General features: G+C 38.7%; 3 protein-coding genes and 1 long non-coding RNA gene across 6 annotated transcripts in view; 1 reads left to right on the top strand and 3 right to left on the bottom strand.

Moving 5' to 3' along the window:
* Positions 1-2514: 2514 nt before the first annotated feature.
* LOC111268190 (uncharacterized) lies at positions 2515-6158 on the top strand. Its single transcript, XM_022847018.2, has 4 exons — positions 2515-2756; positions 3733-3809; positions 4015-4181; positions 4599-6158. The coding sequence occupies exons 1-4, from the start codon at positions 2688-2690 to the stop codon at positions 5471-5473; spliced, it is 1188 nt and encodes a 395-aa protein (XP_022702753.1). The 5' UTR covers positions 2515-2687; the 3' UTR covers positions 5474-6158.
* Positions 6159-6598: 440 nt separating this feature from the next.
* Positions 6599-8187, bottom strand: LOC147753879 (uncharacterized). Its single transcript, XR_015314101.1, has 2 exons — positions 7991-8187; positions 6599-7198 (listed from the first exon to the last, which is right to left on the bottom strand). It is a non-coding gene; the product is annotated as an uncharacterized LOC147753879 (long non-coding RNA).
* A 1566-nt stretch (positions 8188-9753) lies between these two features.
* Positions 9754-20802, bottom strand: LOC111268179 (acetylcholinesterase-1). The gene is made up of 13 exons (XM_022846987.2): positions 20711-20802; positions 20104-20324; positions 19632-19748; positions 16253-16450; positions 15899-16105; positions 14014-14132; positions 13598-13757; positions 13301-13479; positions 12329-12443; positions 11898-12065; positions 11630-11780; positions 11117-11278; positions 9754-10878 (listed from the first exon to the last, which is right to left on the bottom strand). Exons 1-13 carry the CDS (start codon positions 20800-20802, stop codon positions 10728-10730), a joined length of 2040 nt encoding a protein of 679 aa, XP_022702722.2. The 3' UTR covers positions 9754-10727.
* A 776-nt stretch (positions 20803-21578) lies between these two features.
* Positions 21579-22362, bottom strand: part of LOC111268383 (uncharacterized) — a 13727-nt gene continuing 12943 nt past the window's right edge. For all 3 annotated transcript variants that reach the window (XM_086971636.1, XM_022847366.2, XM_022847371.2), the window contains one exon: positions 21579-21779. In XM_086971636.1, coding sequence (XP_086827762.1) covers positions 21619-21779 — 161 coding nt within the window. In that variant the 3' untranslated portion in view covers positions 21579-21618. The remainder of the gene's footprint in view (positions 21780-22362) is intronic.

The raw sequence follows: 22362 nt of genomic DNA, 5'->3' as shown, positions 1-22362 counted from the left end.
AATTAAAGGATTAATATTAGTGCAATTTGAGCGAAATCTAGGCTTGGCCTTTTTCTTTGTAAAACATATATATAAAAACATGCTATTATTATATAGAATAGGATTATTAACAAAACACAATATACATATATAATAGTAATAGTTTTAGTATAACATTAATTAATATTCCTTTTTGTTAAAAAAAGTCTTCGGTTTCACATCAAGTGAAGTTGTTGAAGTTCTATGTACAGGAAGATTTACACTGACATGGATGTCACTGTATTTTCATATATATTTGTGTGTGTTTTGCTCGAAACTTTCACTGAATTTGCTTCACTGAATTTTGTTTGAGTGAGGTGTGCTTCAGTAATATACACCTCGGATCAATTGGTATATCTGCATTACTACCGGTTCTGCAGTATCTTTATATATAAATATATACCAGTTCGAAAGTAGCGTTGAAATATGTCTGAATCGTTTGCATTCTAGGATATGTACTATCCCTCAACGACTCTTATTGTGAAAGATTCCTGTCTTTACCTCTAATAATACCTGAAGTTTAGTTGATACCAGTTGTGTATTGATATGTTAAAATTTTATTAAAATGCAACGACCTGTTTAGAATGGAATAAGCGCTTCTTAGTCCCTAAAAGCAGATGAGAGATTTCGTGTCATCTAAAAAAGAACTAAGAAGCGCATTACAAAAAAAATCTGTGATATTTATCTCATAATGGGTCAGGGTTCTCAGCGACAGCTTTGTGCGTCCTGCGAATGTAGATACATCTGGTCTGCGACAACAGATCCTTTCTGTCCTGCAGCTCAAATAAGCTTTCCTTGGTCCTTGAAAATGGAAAAAAAACAACATTCTATTTCATTTAATGAAAAACTATAGAAAACATCTTTTATGAAAGCATCCATAGAACTAGTAAGGTTACAGGACGAATGCCCTAGTACAACCCGTAATATTGCTCGAAAGAGCCTCTTTTCTAGTTCACTAGAGTGAAGTACACCAAAATCCTTTTAAGGTAAATAATGAAGTCCGAGGAAGAGGGGAAAAAGAAAGCGTCTTGCATAAAATGTATCATGTGTTTAAAGGGACTGTTTAAGAAGACAGCTCTGGCGGCCGGCTTATCGGCCGCTTTTAGGCAATGCCTGAAAAGGACGGTGCAGATTCTGCAACAGCTTCCGAACAAATGACAACTTATTACAGGGGCTACACACTGAAATGGTGTTGATGTTTGGATGGTTAAAAAGGGTCTCATATGGTTAAAAGTACAAGTTTTAATGGGTATCAGCGCGGTGAGCTTGAGCGTCCACGCGATATACCTAGCTATATTCCCCTAAAACTTTTAAAATGAGTACATGAAAGATCCAATTAAATAAAATATTTACGGAGCTGTCACTGTTGTACGGTGCTCAATATGTAACTGTTTCATGAGTTAGTGTTCGATAATATCAGTACTTTATCAGGTTAAATAGCACGAATTCGATTGGAAACTAGTTCAGGCTATTTTGTTATTTTAAGTAGTGCTTCAAATTCGCGCATATGAGAGAAAATAAACATTATATTGTATTTTGCAAGGGCGGTATCTGTATTTAAACGTTTATAGATAACAATATATTGAGATGTTAGACTTCTATGTACAAGGACGATACTCGTAGGAATACACCTAAAGCCAGCCTGACCGGCTACCCTAGAAAGAGCAAATCAAAATGGCAAAAATGTCAGGAACAACAGCCGGTGTACTAAAAATAGCTGACTTTTATTGTTCGTTGTTCGAAACAAAACCAGGTTTGTTGTTGATCTGTTTCTTCTATTACTACGGGTGGTCAGAGGAGGGAAGAGTATGAGCCCAAACTTCTTTCGTCTTTATCCTTTTATATAAATTCGTATTGAAACCTACTTCATTATGTATTAATGCAGTCTTGAGGAGACTGTTTCTTTTCGCTTCTCAAGAGACCTAGCTCGCTACATTGTATGTGTGTATTGCACGATTGACAATCTTGCAAGACGCATCAATTGCGAGCTGCCCACTTGTTGTTTGGTGATGCCAATCTAGAACGTGTAGAACGGTTAGAGCTCATTTGTGACTATCAGTTAAACGTATAAGCTCACGTGAGATGATGTTGCAACCGCTTCCTAGACCCTCATCGAAAGTCTTTTATCAGTAAAATAACGCGAATGGTGTAAAGTGGTTACGTATACAGACTCGTTTTCGAAAAGTAAATACCACAAGAAATCTATTCGTTCCTTCGTTTATACCCTAAAAACATATTATCGTTTGGAATATAATATGAGCCACCATCATAAGTATTAGATTCTACATCTTCGTTCTGAAGTTCGAAGAATTTTAAAACTCCGAAATTATAGACTTGCAGAAGGATTAGCGCGTCAGATTGAATGTGTCGCCCGTGTGCGGACGTAGCATGGTTTGCCCAGAGATGCGTCTATTAGCAGTACATCGATGCGTGTGACGATAACAGCTCGTATGCACGAACGTCGACGTTTACTTCTGACCCAGCAACAAAGTAGTTTGAAACGTGCAACAACTTTCTACTTGGATTGCTTTTGGCAAACGCCGACATACCCATTTTAGTTGTGGACCATTTTTTTGGCCAGAGTCCAAGGCCATTCTGTGTCCTGCGTTTACTGTAGTCAGACCTTTGTGTTTGTCTGGACTTGGCACTGCGCGTTCTACAGGGGAGCCATGCTACCCCTAGGATACGGAGTAATTTTGACTGTGTTGGCAACTGGAGTTGACAGTGCAGCTTTACGGGTAAGTAAAACTGTTAGAAATCGTCTGCCTCGTCGGACATTTTTGTAGTCCAAACCATCTACCACTTGAACCGCACCGGTACGATACGGCAGGACAAGTGAATGGAAGTTCTTGGGATCATAATCAATGGGATTGCAAATATGACATTTCAACCCCTAACTTATAGTTGATTGAGAATCACTGTCACTAGTAGTTTACCGGCCTTTAATTGTCAAGTTCAACATTTTTGAAGAAATTGCACTTTCAAGTGCCCTCCGGTGGAGATTCTGAAGGATTAGACAGCAAAAGTTACTGCTTTCGATTATAAGAACGTGTGGATAATGATCTTCCAAACCGTTTATGGATGGAAGACAGTTTTTAAGACAACACCTCCGATAGCTTGCAATTTTCTGGCCTGTTTTTCATTTGCAAATCACATGCGTCTTATTGCAATTTTCGTAGCTGACTGAAATCGTCCGCGACGCTCTTTCGATCAGGAAATTGAATTAAATTAAAAAAAGCAATATATTGTACCGTAAAGGCATGAATGTCAAAAAAATAACAATCAATATGATACACAGCGGCTTGAAACGTGTGTTGTGTATTTATACAGCTTATAAGAATGTGACACTGCTTAATAAGCATACGCCTAATTTCAAGGCGCCGATGCAGATGTTGCATCGACGCCTTGACCTTCACCGTCATTCGTTTTACATATTTAGCCATTTTTTTATACCTGTCGCTGCCGATCGCCACTTTTTGGCGTATATGGTACGTATATATAACGCAATTCTCGAGACTAAGCTAGGGGTCTTAGATTATACAATTCTAAGAACATATGTGCTTAGTCATCGTTTTTCAAAATTTACCCGACGATATTCTGAATATTTTCATTCCTCCGCACGTATTAATCAAAACATATCTCAATGAATTTTTGTTCTGTAAGATATACTTTGACAGGAAAGAATACATTGTTGCCAATGTTGCTTCCTTTCAGTCTGACGAGGTATATAGGGCGCCATACATAGGTCCATCGATGTTGAGGCCTTACGTGTCCAGTCCAAAAGTACACCAGTAAGTGTTGTTACTTTATCATGATACCGCAACGTTTTGTTCTTGCCTATCGCACGCCAGTACCTTAACCGGGCGTTAACCTATCCCAGCGTTAAGCTTGAAATATTCAAGTACGCACTACGTTCGTTGAATATCTGGTATCTACAGTCTTATGTATTGTTTAGTGAGTTTTGTATGTGCACTTTCAAATCAATGAATTTTCCAGGAAACCGGTCATGCCAAAGCACAAGGATACGCAGTTCGTCATGGAAGGATTCGCTGAACTCGGCTCAAAGGCCGAAGCAAACAATGCTCTAATTAAGAAGCTCTTAATCGAGGTTCAATCCCTTATCAAACAGAAAGCTGCCGCAGACAGTATACAGTCCTACTTAAGTACGTTCTAGTGATTTTCAAACGGAAACAACTTAGCCGGTGCTTATAAATATCTACTGGGATCAGGTTGAATATATTACTGGCTTATTTTTTTTTGGTACTAAATATCGAGTGTACATAATTTACTGATTTTCTATTGTCCACAACAACTAAGTATGTATTCAGCTTGTTTAAAACTTATTATATTTGATGAATTAAAAGATCGATGTTAGTGTAACGCCCGTTGCGAATCATCTCCGTTTACGGATGGCGCATGATTGAGTCAGCAAAGCAGATATCCTTTATTATAAGCAGACGTTTTTATCATCTATTGTTCTAGTATACTTTCCATCTAAGTATATTCTAGTTTTTTTTTTGCTAAGAAGTGAAGGGCAAATATCTGACATTTTTAGGTTTTCTTTACTTTGTCACCTAAAGCTTCTGAAGCCCCATCAACAACTAACGCAAGTGACACATCGACGACTGATAATGCGACTGTAAAAGTCGCTGTGAGCGATGGTAGGAAGAGCACGTCTACTTTTGTTAGAAACTATAATGCTACAACTCAAGTGATAGCCGATGTTGCTCGTGAGGATTGCGTTGAGATGACAACAATGGAAAAGACCGAGGACGACGCTGAGGCTTCCGCCAAGCCTGTTTTTGAGGACAACGATGATGTTATGACAACCCCGAACTTCGTCAATGATGTCCAGAGCCCGACCGAGGTTCCTCGTGAGGACAGTAATAAGGCTATGACTACTGAAAAGCCTGAAGATATCGCCAAAGGCACTGCCGAGCTTGCTCGTGAAAACAGCGCTAAAGTGAAGACCATTGGAAAAGCCAAAGATGACATTAAAAATACTACTGAGGTTTCTCTTGAGAACAGCGCTGAAGTTACGACAACGGACCAGCTTGAGGATGACATCAAAAGTACGCTTGGTGTTGCTCGCGAAGACAGCACTGAAAAGATCATCACTGAAGAGATCACCGAGGTGCTTGCTGATGAAACAGAGTTCGACCCGACCCAGAGTGAAAACCAGACACGTTTCAGTGACGAGAGAGTGACAACCATTGCATGGAGTACTATAGAGCTTCATTCCAACACAGTGACCACAGAAGGCACTCACGAAGATCAAACTGAAGAGGGCACTAGAATATCAAAATCGACTGGTGTCGCTGTCGACGCTGGTTCTGTTATGACGAAATCTGGAGAAATGCTTCACGAAGATAATAATGCTAAAACTTCCACCGATGTTCCACAAGTGTCGAATGCCGTTAATGGAATTAACGCCACGGAATCTAAAAAAAAATAAAGGAAAAAATTCACCTGAAGATGCTCGTGAGGACGTCAAAGTGAACGATGGCGACGCCGTGACTGCTGATAACCCAGACATCTGTCAAAGCTCACGAACGAACAGAGAGAGTACGATGGCAACTACACATTACGAGATCGCCTACAATTGAAGTTGTGTATAGAGAAACTGTTATGGACCTTTTGCCGGCTACAAACGTTGAGATCGACGATCCAGCTGAAGCTTCCACAAAAGAGGTCGAATAGTAGCCAATTTATAGAAACAACATTCCACTATGTAAACTATATTTCGACGATTTGTAAATTTATAGACCAGATAATGGAAATTATATTCCAATGAACGTCGTGAACAATGACGCATCTGAATACACACTTATTACCACCATATGGGTTTTTTTGTAGAGTGCGTATAAATAAGGACACTGAAATGGTTGAAGTTGACAAACTTTCATCGTAGCCAGATCTGCTTAATATCAGCCTTGAAATAGGCTAGTGCTTCCTGACATATTAATTAGCTAGATTAACTGTGCCTTATAGCTGAAACTTTTATAAGTGTATCTTTGAGTATATCTCACAGCATGCCTTGTTTCATAACACACATATATGCAGGTAGCTTTCCGGAATATATACAGGGAAACTATTTTAATATAACTTGTCTGAATAAACACATGACTCATACTTCATAAGCGAACTGTTTTCCTTTAAATAGTGATAACTCATACCTATATAAGTGTAAATGTGGGACACGGGTTAACATTGCTATTGATTGGCGTCGAGCTTTCATAGCGTGGCGTAGAAAATTAAAGATTCGGTAATTAAAATTATTAATTATTTCGGTATATATATATTCGGTAATTAAAAATTTTTCTAAGTTTCGTAATAGAAAAATGCTAAAATTGAATGGGGACACTGGACAGCAGAGTTAGCTCAATACGACTGATTGTAGTTGAGAGGTAACCAGTACTTTACGCTACTGAACGATGGTAGTTCAGCAAATCGTCCCATTTGAAAGACTTTCAGCGACTTTTTCCAAGTATTTCCATTTCCAAATAAACAACCATTTAATAATCTTCGTTCGCGTTAGTCTTGTATATGTAAAGCACAATCCTAATAAAGTAATCGTCCATTCTAGATATTAGGTTTGGCATTTTTATTATCGAGTGCTGAATAAAATATATTCGTCGGGAATAACAAACACTTTTTTTAATGCTGTTTTCAAAATACTTGTTCCATAAAAACAATCCAGGCTTACCTTAAAGATGAAGCTTTTCAAGTATCACGTATGAGAAAAATGTACTTCATAGTACCTCACAGTATCGATGGTATGCCACTGTTTCTTTTTATTAGTATTAGCGGTAGTGCATACGCCGCACGAAATGTTCGTTTGCAAATTTATATAGAATGCGTATATACAAGTTTACTTCTCAATCGAAGCTCGGAAAACTAAACAGGAACTATTAAAAAAAAAATTACTATAGGCATCTACAGGTCGGAGAGCTTCACAAGCGTAGCCGGTGGCGTTCAGCCAACTAAACAAAATATACGTAGTGCTTATTTCAATATATAGTTGAGCTTTGTCGGTGTGCTTTGTTGACCCCTATTAAAGTTGATTTCGTAGAAGATGTAAAAAAAGAAACTGGCGAAAATGAGTGAGACGAGAAGCAAGACGACTGCTATTGCATTGACCATCCAGGGCGAGTAGCGTCGTTCCAGCCGTCGGAAGAATCTAAAATAGGAATATTTGACTCATTATCATTGCAACGAGCAACGATTTTCTAAAGCAAATTATTTTTATTCCAACTAATAGTCGATTAGAAAACCAAAGTATCGGCCTAAATGTATAGTCATCGCGAAGAAGCAATTCCTACACTTGAAGTTCCCCTGTGTCATTATGGTATAGAAGAGATTGCTTACAAAGCCTTACCGAAAAACATATGCTGAATATAAGGATGATAAAACACTTGGTCTCTCTAGAAGCTTAAGTTTAGGTTTGGTGCTACATAGGTTCAGTACTTCCTACTATTGTTACTAGAGAAAATAACTTCCCTAAATAATTGATTATTAATTAAATAAGCAATCAATCATAATTACAATTAAAGGTACAAAACGTGTGTGTACAAGATGTGTGTGATGCAAAACTCATACAATTTTCATAAAAAAGAAGATTCTAGTAGTTGAAAATAGTTACAAAATACGTTGGTGCTAAATATTTACTCGCAGTTAAACACTCTAATGAAGCCGCTTTACCCATTGCTTAATGAAGAAGCATCCATGTAACTGCAGCTGTAATTTTAACGGAATAATTGTTGTGACACAATGGTGCCAAATTTGAGACGCGTTTCCACATAAAACGTATGAAATAGGTATCAAAGGCAGATCCAGTCATGGATCACAAACTACGTCCCGGCCATAATCTATAGCTTAAATATGGTCTGCTGCTCCACTTATTACTTCTCGATTCAGCCAACGCGTATCTTCAGTTACCACTTTAGGCTTAAATCTTTCAATCGATATTTACCTTTTCATGTGTTGCTCTAAGCGAGCATAGGGTGAGTCTTCCGATGGGCATGTCGATTTCTTTTTCCGCTTATAGAGAGACCTTGGAATTCTGACACAGGTGGACATTGTTATTTTCAGTGAATGGCTACGCGTAGGAAGTTAATCATAGAGTATCACTTGCAACAAAAATAGAAGAAAGATGACTCCTGTCGACTGTCCGCTGTCCAGACTGCGAAAAAAAACCAAACCCATTTAAGCATTATTTCTTTTTTACGCGCCTTGCCTAAAAATATAAAGCGTTTAGCATGTAAAACGTTCGGCTTCATCCAAAGAACAGCCAACCTCTTGTGTCTACAGGATATTTTGAAACTCGAGGTCCATCCTTGAGGGGGTAACGGAGTCCAGTGAACAAAGTATTTCAACCAACGACCGAGCGTTAGGGCTATACTCCGTTTACCATTAGAAACTAAAACTAATGAAAATAGTGATTTCATAGACTTCGTTTTAGGTAGTAGTCACGAAGTGTTTGGTTATTTATGCAGATCGTGTTAAATGTGTTGTTAATAGAATTTCAAGCAGCGACCCCCTGGTGTTTCGCAAAGAAGTGTCATTCTGCATGACATAGCGCCTCAGTTGAGGGGCAGTGGAACGTGTGGCTGTGAAAGACGATCTGTTCTGTTTTCAGCGCTTCGCTGGCTACATTAGCGTTCGCATGGCACCAAAACATGGTGCGGAGTTTCAGCCTTACTCATATACATTTAGGCTTCTAGCCATAATGAAAGGTTTAGAGTTGAAAGATCATGCACAGTAAATTAAAAATCGTCACTATTAGACTTATCAATTGACTTGAAATCAAGGGAAAGGCTTTACATAATTCCTGTTCAGTTGTTTTTTTTCTTCTCTATATATTCTTTCTTTCGGCAATAAAACTAATAGTGTCCTGTAGGGGTCCTATTAAGAACAATGCATCCCTTAATAAACTGAGACCAATATTGGCCTTTGAAAAACACTTTGTATGAACAGCCACATGATCCTAAATCTGGCAGAGTTAAACCAAAGGATGTGATTCGATTTCAGTCGTGACGATCCTTTTGGGCAGACGAGTAGACAGACTACGAACCAGAACGATCGCACATAATTGTTCTTCCATTTTGAAAGCATCTCTCGTTTCAGGTCCTTGCAGCTTCCTAAGTAAACCTATTCCTCAGTCTCTATTGTATCTGCGTCGAACTAACAAGTCGGATGCAGGCCTACAAAAAATTATAGCCAGACATATTTAATAAAATATCTTGTTTGATAAAGTAACGTGCATAGAAATACTTTGTCAATTAATACCAAAACGGACTATATCTTTAAAACGTGACTGAACCTCGTCAGCCACGATGTCAAACAAAAAAAAAACGTAGAATCTCTGTCCAGTACAAGCCATATCTGTGGCCACTGGTGTATGTTAATAAAATATAAAATGCAAAAGGTTGTACATTTTAGTAGTGATTAGAAAGTTTATGTACCAGGAGCTCCTCGCCTCAACTACAAGCGAAAACTCGCGAAAATAAGCTACTTAGTAAAACACAGTTCTACCTGCTCCATAATGAAGCGATGGCAATTACCTTATTTTTTTAAGTTCCATTCAACAATAACGCGATTCACATCCCCCAGTAGGAAATTTGATTGCGTCGATATGCAGATGAGGTTCTCTTAATTGCTCCCTAATATTACCATGTTGTGCTTAATTCCTATAGATGAGCAGGGGGGTGAACCCCAGAAAATAAGTGCGCGCGATTTGACATTTCCACTCCAAATATTTATTACTTAGTTGGTCGATCAATACTTAATAAATACGCCCATATACATATAGGTAGCTTTATGAACGCCACTCACGGTGTCTGGATAAGCGCTACATCCTTTAAGAGAGAGACTTCTTTTGTCGCTTATTCTCGCAAAACTCTTCTGCGGAGCCCTTCACACGTATTAACTCTTAGCGTACTATCTATATATATTACATGAACATTCGAACCGTTCGTAATGTTATTTCTATTGCAATCGCTTCCCCTTAAATAAAGCAATAATCGGTTGCTATTTATAGACATCAGGGCAGCTTGGTAAATAGTAAAAAAAATGGTCTTTCTCGAGATACTCGGAGGCTGGCTTTTGGCTACTTCAACGCTTCATCCGTTTTCTCTGATCAACCCATTTTTCGCAGTCCTTCAGTTACATGGGGCAAACGCTGTAGCGTGTGTATTTCAGATCAGGCAAACTTTTTCATTTTAAAGAGGTCTTATCTCTTAGCGAGGCTGAGCTGCCTCGTTCTTTAAAGAAAAATGTCTCTGCGCAAATGACTGAATCAGCAATATAAAATCTTTTGTTTGTCCTTAAAAATTTCATGTAAAGTTTTTTTTTCAAAAAAATAATAAAGTTCCGAACATGTGACCAAGTACATCAGTAAAATCCTTTTAATTTACTTTTGTAGAAAAAAAAACAACAGCAAAATTGGATTGGCTGAATTTCAAACCACCTTAGGGCACATGGTCCAGAAAAAAGATGGTGACACAAAGATATTTTTAAGCTGATGATTTTTTACTTTTTAGTTCAATTTAATAGGCAAATGGTGAGTCAAAGTCGTTTTTCTTTCTGTCTTCGTTCATCTCTGATGATAAAATGTTCTCAGTTATTAAATATTTAATTATTTTTTTTATTGAAATTGATTATCTAGCCGCCTTAGCGATAATGGAAAATGGCCTTCGTTGCTTTAGTCGCTACGTGTTCTTCGGGTAGAATTTTTTCCAAAAGTCACACCTGCGGCTAGGATATTTCCGTTCAACGACGCCACCGCTACCCAGATCAACATACCGTAGATCTGGGGATTCGAACTTTGGCACAATGTAGTCCTTCACAGGTTCCGGATTTCTGCAAATTGCTCAGGACAAAAGTATATTGAATTTTTATTACGCTAAGCACCAAGATTATCTGATAGAATCTTGAAAAATACATAGTTCGTGAACCCGGAACTTTGTCAAAGCTTATTTTTTGTTGATCTTCTATACATTTAGGGAGGACACTCCTTTTTTGCATCTGTTGACATATGCCGGTCCAAATTCGCTAACGTTTAAAAAATAATATCAACGACAATAATAATAAGACGAACCCTGTTTTAACGAAACTCGTGATAAGGTTCATCATCATCTTGGTGATTGAAATATCTTCAAGGGAAAAACGTTCTGGGTATCGTAATGGTTCACCAAAAATATATGGCACATCATCGAAGGACGTCACACGTGCGGAAGGAGGATTAGTCGAGAACAATGGCCTGAAATCAGTGTTTTGACCCATTGAGCAAGCGTAACAAATTACTTCTAATTGATTTTGACTGCTAGGTCCAGTACGTTATGCACTCCCTATCACGCTAGGTACTTTAACGACAAGCCGACTATATTTAAATTTAGTATATAGAAAACGTTTATCATATGCCGGAGCTTTCCAGCTTAATCTGTAGTTAGTTTTTTGACGCTTTTATATATCGCAGTAGTGCTCGCTTAAAAACAACTTCTCTTTGAGTTAAGCTATATTTAAAAGAAGCGAAAAGCTCTTTGATACTGCAAAAGACTACAAATATCTTTTAAATATTGCGGGAACTATATGGTCAACTGCGATGTCATACCGATGCGTGAATTTGTACAGGAATGCATTCATAGGCCGATCTCCGTAGGACTCTGCAAATATTCGCGCAGGACAGGTGACAAAGATATCTCCGAAGGCCTGTGCCAGTCCATCGCGAATATCGTCTGGCGACGACGAAGTACTTAGTCTTCCTGTATTTGGAAGGTCAGACGTGTTATATTTAGCAGTTGATTTACTTGATAAATGGAGAAGTCGAACGACAACAAAAATAGTGTTTTGGGAAAAACGACGTGGAAAGCTGAGCGTACCAAAATACATTTCTTTCATGTAGTCCTTAGCCGTGGCCGGAAATAGTTCGACCGCCTGCATGAGGATATCTTCGGCATCCTGTAATGAGAGGTTAACAGGTCGCTCGAAGTTGAACAGCGTGGGGAAAAGTTTGTATGCCTGCATGAAACCTTCATTCTCAGTGAAACCTGTAAGGTAATAAAACTGTGATCAGCGGTTAATAAAAAAGATTAATGACGACAGAATCGTTTCAATCAACATTGTACGTAAATGGGTTCCGGCTATTAATTGTGGACTCAACAACAACATCGCTGACCGCTTTTCTTAAATTGATTACTTAAAATATTGATATGTGGCAAGCGAAGTTCCAGTTACCCGCTATCGATGGTCACCCCTTGTTACAGTGGGATCTTATTATCCACCAGTAAAGCGAAAAGGTAATCTGTCTCACCAACAAGGACATCAACGGGAAGGACATGCCCCTTGGCTACTGCAACAACCGGATCCATAGGGATAATCATATCTCTCTGACGAGGCATAAAGCTATAGTAGCTGCCATTCAATACCTGTGTAATGGTAAAAACAAGGTACACTTAACTTGGCTGTTCACTTTTTTAAGGTCCCATGATGAATTTTATATGATGTGTTTATAAAAATCCTATGATAAATCTATAAAAAATATTATTTGTATACTTCCAAAAACAAACCAAGTTGCTTTGGATCGAGAATGTATTTTTTACACATATAACGACGATTCCGTGACTCAAAGTTAGTCAAAGTTGATCGACCTTTTCTGCATAGTTTGGGGATGTATGGGTGGGTATTGCTGATGATTGTGGGCAGGCAATATATTTTTATGATTTGTGAATTCAATAGCACTGCGCCTACAAGGAACGCTACGACCCCCGCTACATGTAGGTTTACATATAATTACGGAAAACGCGGTTTAGATTGCTTGTGGTTCATCATGGGACCCCAAAAAAGTGGGTACCCAAGTACACAAAAGTATTAAGCACAGAGATATTTCGAGTACAAATACATAGCCAAAGAATAGCTTCATACGTACGATTAAAAGCCATAGATAATACTATTACAGTTAGTGTTGCTGGTTTATTTCTATTCCCTTGGAATTTTGCCTTTTCTAAGAAAATGTATGCTATTTTTGTTTTAACTACTTGAACCGATGATACCATTTGGTTGCCGCATAAATTAGGTTGCGCTGCATGAAAAAGTTGCAAATACAAATACAAAAAGATATATATCTGAACCTGCGTCGTATTTATATATGCATGTCAGCACCATAGTGCAAGCCCATTCGAAGTGAACGTGTTTGACAGGTTTAGATCGCTCGCTTTTAGCTATATCGATATATTGTTGTTAACAAAAAGATTCTTCATCAAGTTAAAAATAATGTTGAAATTACCTGTGCTTCGGCCTTAACGAGGCGCGCCGCATCGACCTTGAGGAGGCATTGGCCTAGCTGTTGAGCTTCGCGTCCAGGGTGGCGTGACCGAGAGTGACATCCGGCAGCACGCGCCAATTTTCTCGCCTTCATCACCGAGTCTTCATTATCCATTGGGTCAACAAGCCAGTTCGGAGCACCTGCATATTTATGCGTATGAAATTATACACAGGTTCAACCGATAACTTTTGGTCGCAGATGAATTAGTCATGCACACATTGTACCGATGTGAGCGATTAATACGGGCTCGACACTGACCGCTAAGTAGCACAGCTTGTTGAAGAAGCCCCTTGCAAAGAGGCGATAACAGAAGCATTCCGAGAGACACTGCCCCAGCTTCGTGTCCCATAACAGTTACTCGTTGAGGATCGCCCCCGAAATATTCTACGTTATGTTGGACCCATTCCAAAGCACGGACCTGTATACAGCGAACCATATGGATTAGTACTTGAATATATATATATATATATATATATATATATATACAGAGATACGGCGTTTAGACTTTAGCGAACTATTTGTTGCATCTAGAATATTTACAACCATCAGGAATGACACTTGTAACACGCGCAAAAAATCGTCAAGTTATTTGTTTTTTCCTTGTGTGATACAGTTTTAGAAACGAAAGCTTTAGGCTTAAACACCATTAGAGGTGTGCCCTTTCGCCATCATACCTGATCGTATAGTCCCATATTTCCGGACACCTTCGAATTTAGCTGCAAAAATCCAAACGCTCCTAGTCTATAGTTGAAAGATACCACGACAATGTCGCCATAGGCTGAAAGGACACCCCCTTTAAAGACATTGATATTGTATACATTAGTACCCCACGAAATTGAACTCTGAGATCAAGCTCCCCTTAAGCGTTCCATTGAACATTTACTCAAATACTTACATATTTTCTACGTCTGCAGCAGAATTTGTTCATTTAAAGGATTATTAAAATCAAAATTTAGTTAACATTAATCTTTTTTAAATCCGTTTCTAAAGGTTAGAGCCACTTAGCGCTGACATCCCTGCACAAAAACAATAATGCCTCTGGCACACTAGGGACTAATTTCGAATATTTCGAGTAACTTACTTATCATCAAATTAGCTGCTCAAACTCTGCATTAATAATATAAGGGAATACAGCTTTACGTTTCTCGATGTTTGACACGCTCTTTTCTGATAGCACCCTGAAAATTATAGGAAAAATATTTTTCCGGCGTCAACTTGTGCCCCGAATGCCCTCCTTCCTAACACGAAAAGAAATTAATTTATCAGATGAGTCAGCATCTAACAATAGTTAGCTTTCTTTAACCTCACATATTTGTATGCATTTAATTATGTGAACATGCTACAAGCAGGCACGTCTGCCTGTTTTACAATCAGCCTACGCTAAGTTAACAGCGTCCGACTAAAACAACAAAAGGTCAATTAGATGGAACCGCGAACGGAGCTCTGTAGCGTCCTTGAAGTGAAGTACAGAACTCTGAATCTATACACCCTGAACGGGTTTCTACTTCTCTACAATGACTGACGATTACGCCGACTCATCGTCAATTCCACATTTAGCGATGCTCAATATGTTGAAGTATGTATAAGTTCACTAAAGAGCAATAATGAGCAAAACAAATTTCCGGACCAAATAACGAAAAGTCGCCGAAAATAAAAGTGAATTCAAATAAAAGCTTTCTTAATTCATGAAAACAAAGAAACAGTAAAAAAACATGGTGAAAATTAATCAGAAGCGTAAAGTTTTTGAAGTGCTGGCGAAGTTCGTAAACTCAAAATGAAGTTCGCCTTCCTTCTGGTAAATGCGAGTACCGATGTGCATTCCTTTGACAGTGGTAGTTCATCAAAGACACAGTCGTATATGGGATCCTGTTTTAAATCGTTTCAACTTCAGACTAATCAGAGTAGCCTATAACGGAATCGTTTGTGCGACTCTTACCTATATCTAGTAGATAAGTGAAACCCAGATTCATTACCTGTCAGATATTGCATAATTTAAACTGGATATCAGCAAAACAGATTAATTTAATGTGCCAAATTCATCAATGGACATGGAGAAGATAGAATTTGTTTTTTTTTTTAGCTTTCTGAAGCAACACCTATTAATTCCAGCAGATGTATAACTCGGAACATTAATCTCTTAATTTTATCGAAAGTGAAACACTTTGACATAGAATAAGTACGCATTGAGTGTGCGCATGCGCATCTAAGAACGTACATCGACCGCAGAGTGTACAGGATTGAGACTGGAAAGAAATATGTTGGCACCGTCATACAATAAGAAACAGCAAAACAATCGTCGGAGAGATTTTGGCGTTCTAGTACGCGGAGTTATCAAACAATTTACTTAGGAACTCTTTGGAAGCTATAAAAAATCATCAGTGACCCAATACAGCTTTTGGCTATTGTCATGTTATCTAGAAACTTGGAATAATCTTGCCTTGTGAGAAATTGTTTAACTCGATTGTGCTGACAATAAGAGATGACAAAAAGTTATTGTGACAATGCCATTTTAACAGAACAATCGTCACAACATGCCATACCCTATTGAATGCTACCGACCATCGTAAGTGTCAACAGACGCACTGCCCATTCGAAAACCTCCTCCGTGAATGAAGATTAGCACGGCTTTCAGGGTTCGAGTTCGTGCGCCGAGAAATGGTGTCCAAATATTCAGATATAGGCAATCTTCTGAAAAAGTGGCGTTTATATCAGGCAGTTCTGGGAAGTATGGACCACCGGGGCTTTCACTGGAAGGCGCGGGCAAATCTGAAATGTTCATTATCATACCCAACATATCACTTTATCGTAAAGCCAGAACTTTCACACACGAATCTACTAGAAAGAATCTACCAGCAGAATACCTAATGTGGTAATAAACACTAGGTAAATCAAAATAGCCAAATAGCAACGTACTTCCTGTTGGCACGCTGGATGAATTTACATCCGGCAAACGTGATGTGAGAGAAGATTGATTAGCGTTCACTGGTTCTTGTTGAGGGACTGAGTCAGTAATCTGCGGTGTGGACTGCATGCATGATGGAGCTGCATGGTTGGCGAGGCGTAGGTTTCCAGACGGCCTTAGAGGTTGAGGCTTGAGGAAACGAAGCTTTCCTGGAGTTGAACATGGTCATGAATGTCCCAGACATGACAATAACGACATAACATCTGTCGTTACTAGTGCAGTTTCAGAAATGGCGATTAGATGTGCGCAATGAACGATGAAATACAAAATACATGAACACTCATGTAATAGGCTAGGTATTTAAATCATTAAATAAACTTTACGATGTCGCACAGATACGAACTAATTTAGATGTGATAAACATTTTAATAAATAGGGTTTTGGGTGTTTTTGAAGTGTGGGTTGCTGATTGTGAAGCCGCTCCTTTGAGCTTTGGATTTTTCGCAACTATTATCATTATTACTACGTTGTTTCTTTAACAAATCTCGCACAATAGAAATCTTATCTGTATCAAATCGATGAAAACAAAGCTTATGTCATTTCGCTTAGGAGAACGTAAGAACGACATATGCCGCTTGGATGTTTCATAACGATCTATCAAGAATTCCGTCATCCACTGTTATTTTATCACAAAATTCAAGCTTTCAATTTCATTTGACTTCTCCAATGGTAGTGACCCCTTCATGAATATAAATCAAGATGATTCTCATTGGTAACTATCCCTAGCACAGCGATAACGTCTCGTGACTGCTGACCCACAAAGACATTCATCACAGAAAATGTTGACGCAGGATACGTAACCGCAGCCCAGAAAAACAACTGACTAGAATGCTAAGTGTACGACCAATGCTGTCATTGTTTTTGTTGTCTTGTGTCAACCCGTCAACGATGTTTGGCAAGCTGTTTGCCAATTAGACTTCTCATTGACACGACCAATTCGGTAATTTTTAGTGAAATTTTGCTACCAAGTAAAACTGAATTCGAAAAACATCATATGCTCTTATTAGATGATCCGTAAAAAATACATTTTACAAAAAAAATATACGTATTTTATATACAGGATGGCGAACTTTTTGACGCTTTTTCTTCTAACATCTAAACAAAAACTGATATTTCAACGAAATTCGAAAATTTTTCAGTATTGGTAGAAGTAAACTCGTCAAAGTGTCGCTTAAGTAAAGTACGTTACATGTAAAAATTTGCAGCGGACCTGAATTTTGGGCTAACAGCAAGCCGAAGTTTCGAAAAATGCAAAAGTTCGAAATAGCCCAAATAGGCCCCAATAACTTTAAAAACACTAACCGTTAGACCCTGTCTAGACGACCCAATTTATAACTAAAATTGTTCTGTCTAAAACGACTGTTTATTTCTGCATAAAAAATCTAAGTGCATTAAAAATGCCTTTTTGATTTTAATGAACTTCCAAATCCAGCTGGAAGTGTTTTGGCTTATTTCATGGAAGTCATTCATCGGTTCTTTCGAAGCCGCATGAACATTAACAATAACATAAATTGTCATTTTTGGGCAAACAATGCATTTTTTAACCTCGATGGGGTTCGTCCAGCGCGGCAATCATCTGATCTGCGTTTAAATTTCGAAAGCGATACCTTCTTTTTCGTCAAGACGAGCTTGCTATTTTGTCCTAGGGCGAACAGGGTTTGGTCTGGTACAATTAGTAAACTACCGTATAGTTGTTATGACCGATATTCCGCTAAAATTTCATCCACTTTGAACATAATGAGGCGGATTGAAAAGCCGCAGAAATTAAAAAGCCGGATTAGTGTAGTTTATATTTGCGTCCATATAACAGCACAGTTTTTTGCTAACAGCAGCCTAGGCAAAACTATACTGAGATGCCCCAGGTGCTGAAGGGGTCTGACAGCGTTTGAGCATAAACACTGGCACTTATGATGATAATTTTCTCGCATTATTCTGTCTCCTATGATTACTTAACATATATATATACAATATATCCTCGATAGAACCCTATTGCACGTTGTTTGCCGCACATTGTGTCCGCAGTAGTGATTGAGAGATATTCGTAGGCGAAGCTTGACAAATGAAATCATGGCTAGGATAGCTCACGGCAACGAAGCATAATCGAGTTAGATACTGTCGACTATCCAATACATCGAATGTGACGTAAAATTCAAAACCATAGTTAGGAATCTACGAGATAAGCATTATTTCGAAATATTGGAAATAATTTAACTTTGACTAAACGACGCTGTATGCCTTAACCTCACGGTTTACCAATATTCCTGAATATCACCAGTATACATATACCAAGTAGCGTCACAGTGGATTACGCCTATTTCCATCAACCTTGGCTATGCCAGTGATGAGATCAGATATATATCTGCTGCTTCTTGGCTTTTATCTGTATTATTCGTCTGCCTACGGCAAGTCGAATGCGCATCCGATTGTGATCGTTCGACTACTCTACTCCACTTTCGGCTAAACTACATCGACAAGAACCAGTACGTGAACCTCCGCTGCAACAAAGCGACAGGTTCTTCGCCAGGTGTCTGTCGGCATCTTGGCGTAACATCGCGTATGAAGTCTGTCATCGGGTGACTTGTGGCGGAACAACAAATGGGTGTCTCTAACAAGGCGGAACCCCAGCAGCTTTTATAGGAGACTGCTGCGACTACCAATTACTGCAAAGTGTAGGTATTTGGCAGCAGTAGAATTTAGTTAGGGTTCTTGTTCTCGTAGACATTGCGCGCCTCGACACGCGACGCGCACCCTACCTTTGGATTTACGTTCGGAAAACCTAGCCACTTATCTGAATTATCTATGCAAAGCGCGTGTCCGCCCACTGGCTAAGCGTAGTTCTTTGTCAGTACAGCAATATATTGTTTTTGTGCCCCCAAGATACAAATAGTATATACAATTCTTACTCAGTCAGAGCGTTTCATCATATATTTCGAGCTTATGTTCATGGCGCTGTGCTTAATTATCTATTTAGATTTGTATGTCTCGTGAAAAGGAATAGGTCCCTGCAAAAGGCTATTTTTTGTAGAAAACTATTGGATACCAAACTGTCTTTCAATAACTGCTTTTTATCGCAAAGCTTTAACGTTCAAGTCAAAATGAACATCAGAACGTAAATTGCAATTATTGAACTGTTAATATAATTGCCTAGATATTTACGCTCCGATGTACCTTAGACCTGTTTGATAATGATACGAGTAGAAAACATAGCTGCAACCAAATGATTTGTACTTTATTCGAGCCCATCTATGTGCGCATTGTACGTGGCGATCCACGCTGTCCATGTACTAGGTACTATATTTTGTAGCCAATGTAGAATTTGAAGCTACTTACCCTTCGGTGGCTGTGCATAAGGAATTCCAGTGAAAACTCGCAGTTGTTTATCGAGGTAATTCTTAATCACGCCATGAACTGCATCACTCTGGCTATCCTTTTTTGTATAAATTGTACCTAAGGACAGCGAGAAGCACAAAAAGAAACACGAAAGCAAGGGCTCAAACGTCCTCATTGTGTTGCTTGCCGCTGAAGTTTTCTCGTTTGACCAATAAGCACCGGTAATCCTCTCAACGGCAATTCAATGCATAAGCTATCAGCTTAACTTGTTTCTTATTGAAAGTGAATTAAAAAAGAAGAACTTCTATTAATTTGCCTAGATATATGCCAGTCACCAATCTACTGTTCTGTTCCAACTAATCCACAGATCTATAAAGTTCCACAAGCATTACTCAGCTGAACGAACTACTACGGCAAAATTGGCGAGATTCACACGTCCTGCTAAATTTCAAATGGCATTTTATCGACGTACCCCACGTAGTCTGCCTAGAAGCAGTGTTTTTAGGCAAGGGCAAGTGCGATCCCTCAACATGTGAAGAGAAATACGAAACGAAACGATTTAAGCCTCGGTGGTAAGGGACCCAATCAACAACGGTTCGCCTCAACTTCGACAAGACGCCACCGCCGCAATGATAACGGTCCACCGCACCGCGGCAAGGGCCGGTGCTTTGTGACGTTACGCGGTGGAAGTATCTACAGAGTAAATTGTTCGCATTTTGTTATGCTGCATTTACAGCGATCAACGGCAATCTGGCGACGATCTTTTCAGCACGGTTTTGGGGCTTTGTTGAAAGAAAGGGTTGCAGTGACGATACGACAACGGCATTGGCCGTTTAAAGAAAAGAGTTCAGGAAATGTCCAGGAGTCAGTGTCCCAAGTATTGTACCATCGCGCATGACAACAGCCCAACCAGAAGTAAGATCACAGCGATCATTGTATGTCAATTTAAAATGATACTGAAAAGGATCCGTCAAAAAGGTCGACGCTATGATCGAGAAGACTGCAAGTTGAAGGGCGAAACAGGAAACTGTCAACACCAGCAACAACGACGGTGATGCCAATAGAAAAAAAAAACTGACAAGCGGTTATTGCAGTAGTTCAGATCAATAGAATCCTTCAACGAGCAAGTTAAACAAACTGCCAAGCTACCGATGACGGCACGAATCGCCATGGCGCAGGTAAAGCCACTGTACGGGACGAAAGGATAAGCCATTAAGCGGCTCTGTCACAAAGAACGACAAATCCCCGGGAGTAGCACAAATATTGCCTCTCACAAACGAAATGGAAAGGACGCAGCAGGTTTTTCTCGCTCTTTAAAAAGAAGCGCTATTATCGGGTCGCATGTGCCATAGTAGTAGTAGTAGTAGTAGTAGTAGTGTAATTGCTATAAAAAATGGAATGCCTATACGTTACCTAGCTATTTATTATCCGACCGCAAGAGCAGAAAAGCAAAGTAAAGGAAAGCGGAAAGAACTTGAAGGAAAACCATCCTACAACGAGGAATTGTCCCACTTAGCTGGTGATAAAAAGGTGGGGAAGAAGTGCTGATAATGACAAAGACGATGAGAGCCATTATAATCGCCTGTTTAATGACATCGCTATTTAAAGGAAATGTAATAGAACTAGATACGAGGAAGTACCTTAACTTTGTTTATTGAAATGTTAATTGAAGGGCCATCGTTCGTATAATTAGTGGTACCGCCTAACACTGAAGGTTTCACCGCTTCTAGGTCCTTAGAGGGATGTAGAGAATTAGACAGACTACACGGTCCGCTTATCATACGTAATGGCATACTCGTATGTAATATAGTCGTTAATATGATGTTGTTTAAGGTAAACAAACACGTGAGTAAAACAAATCTGCGGTGAACAAACGCTAAATCTGTTCAAAAATTAAGCTCGAGAATTCGTTACCATTAACTCAGTGTGATCATTGCACCGCACCTATTCTTTAGCCGAGCTAAGTCAAAGAGATCCTCTACTTTATTTATACCTTCGAAAGATCGCGTCTTTCTATTTTTCTTTGTATAACGGTTGTTATATTAGTGTCTTGATGAATAACCACTTCGTTTGTATCGTGCTTGCCAACTGAGATGTCTATTGAATTTGTAACAGGTACATCTTTTTTCGTGTTCATTTCGGCAGTACCTGAAAAGCAAATTAAGGACAGCATCAAGTTATAGGGCATCGATTTAGAAGTAACACAGTAAACGACCAGGAACGTGTTTACGCGTATATATATATATATATATATATATATATATATAGTAAGTCATCAAAGATCTACTTGATTTTACGGTGGACTTCCGATAATGAGCGTATCTCAAATTAGTGAATTTTTTAACCTTCGTCAAGTGGTTGGAGTTGTCAAGGTAAAATTGAATGAAATACAAAGCTTCTCCCTTTCGTGAATCGTTTGAAATTGCGCGGCTCATTTTGGACCGTAAAATATTGTAGATTTCGAGACTTACCTTGATGCATATTACCACTAATATGTAATAAGGTTTAACCATAATAAGTTAAATAAACTGTGATGCAACCCTTCCAATCTAAATAGGAATTTAATTTTGAGAAGATTGTCTCCATTCAAATATATTGATTGATTGATTTATTTTTATGGACCTGCTCCATTGGCTTTCAAGCCCTAAGACCTTATATAATATAATTATTTCACCTTTTATATATATATATATATATATATATATATATATATATATATATATATATATTG

The sequence above is a fragment of the Varroa jacobsoni genome, unplaced genomic scaffold, assembly GCF_002532875.2.
Source record: "Varroa jacobsoni isolate VJ856 unplaced genomic scaffold, vjacob_1.0 scaffold_134, whole genome shotgun sequence".
Classification (NCBI taxonomy): domain Eukaryota; kingdom Metazoa; phylum Arthropoda; class Arachnida; order Mesostigmata; family Varroidae; genus Varroa; species Varroa jacobsoni.
This window is presented reverse-complemented; position numbering and strand designations above follow the sequence as displayed.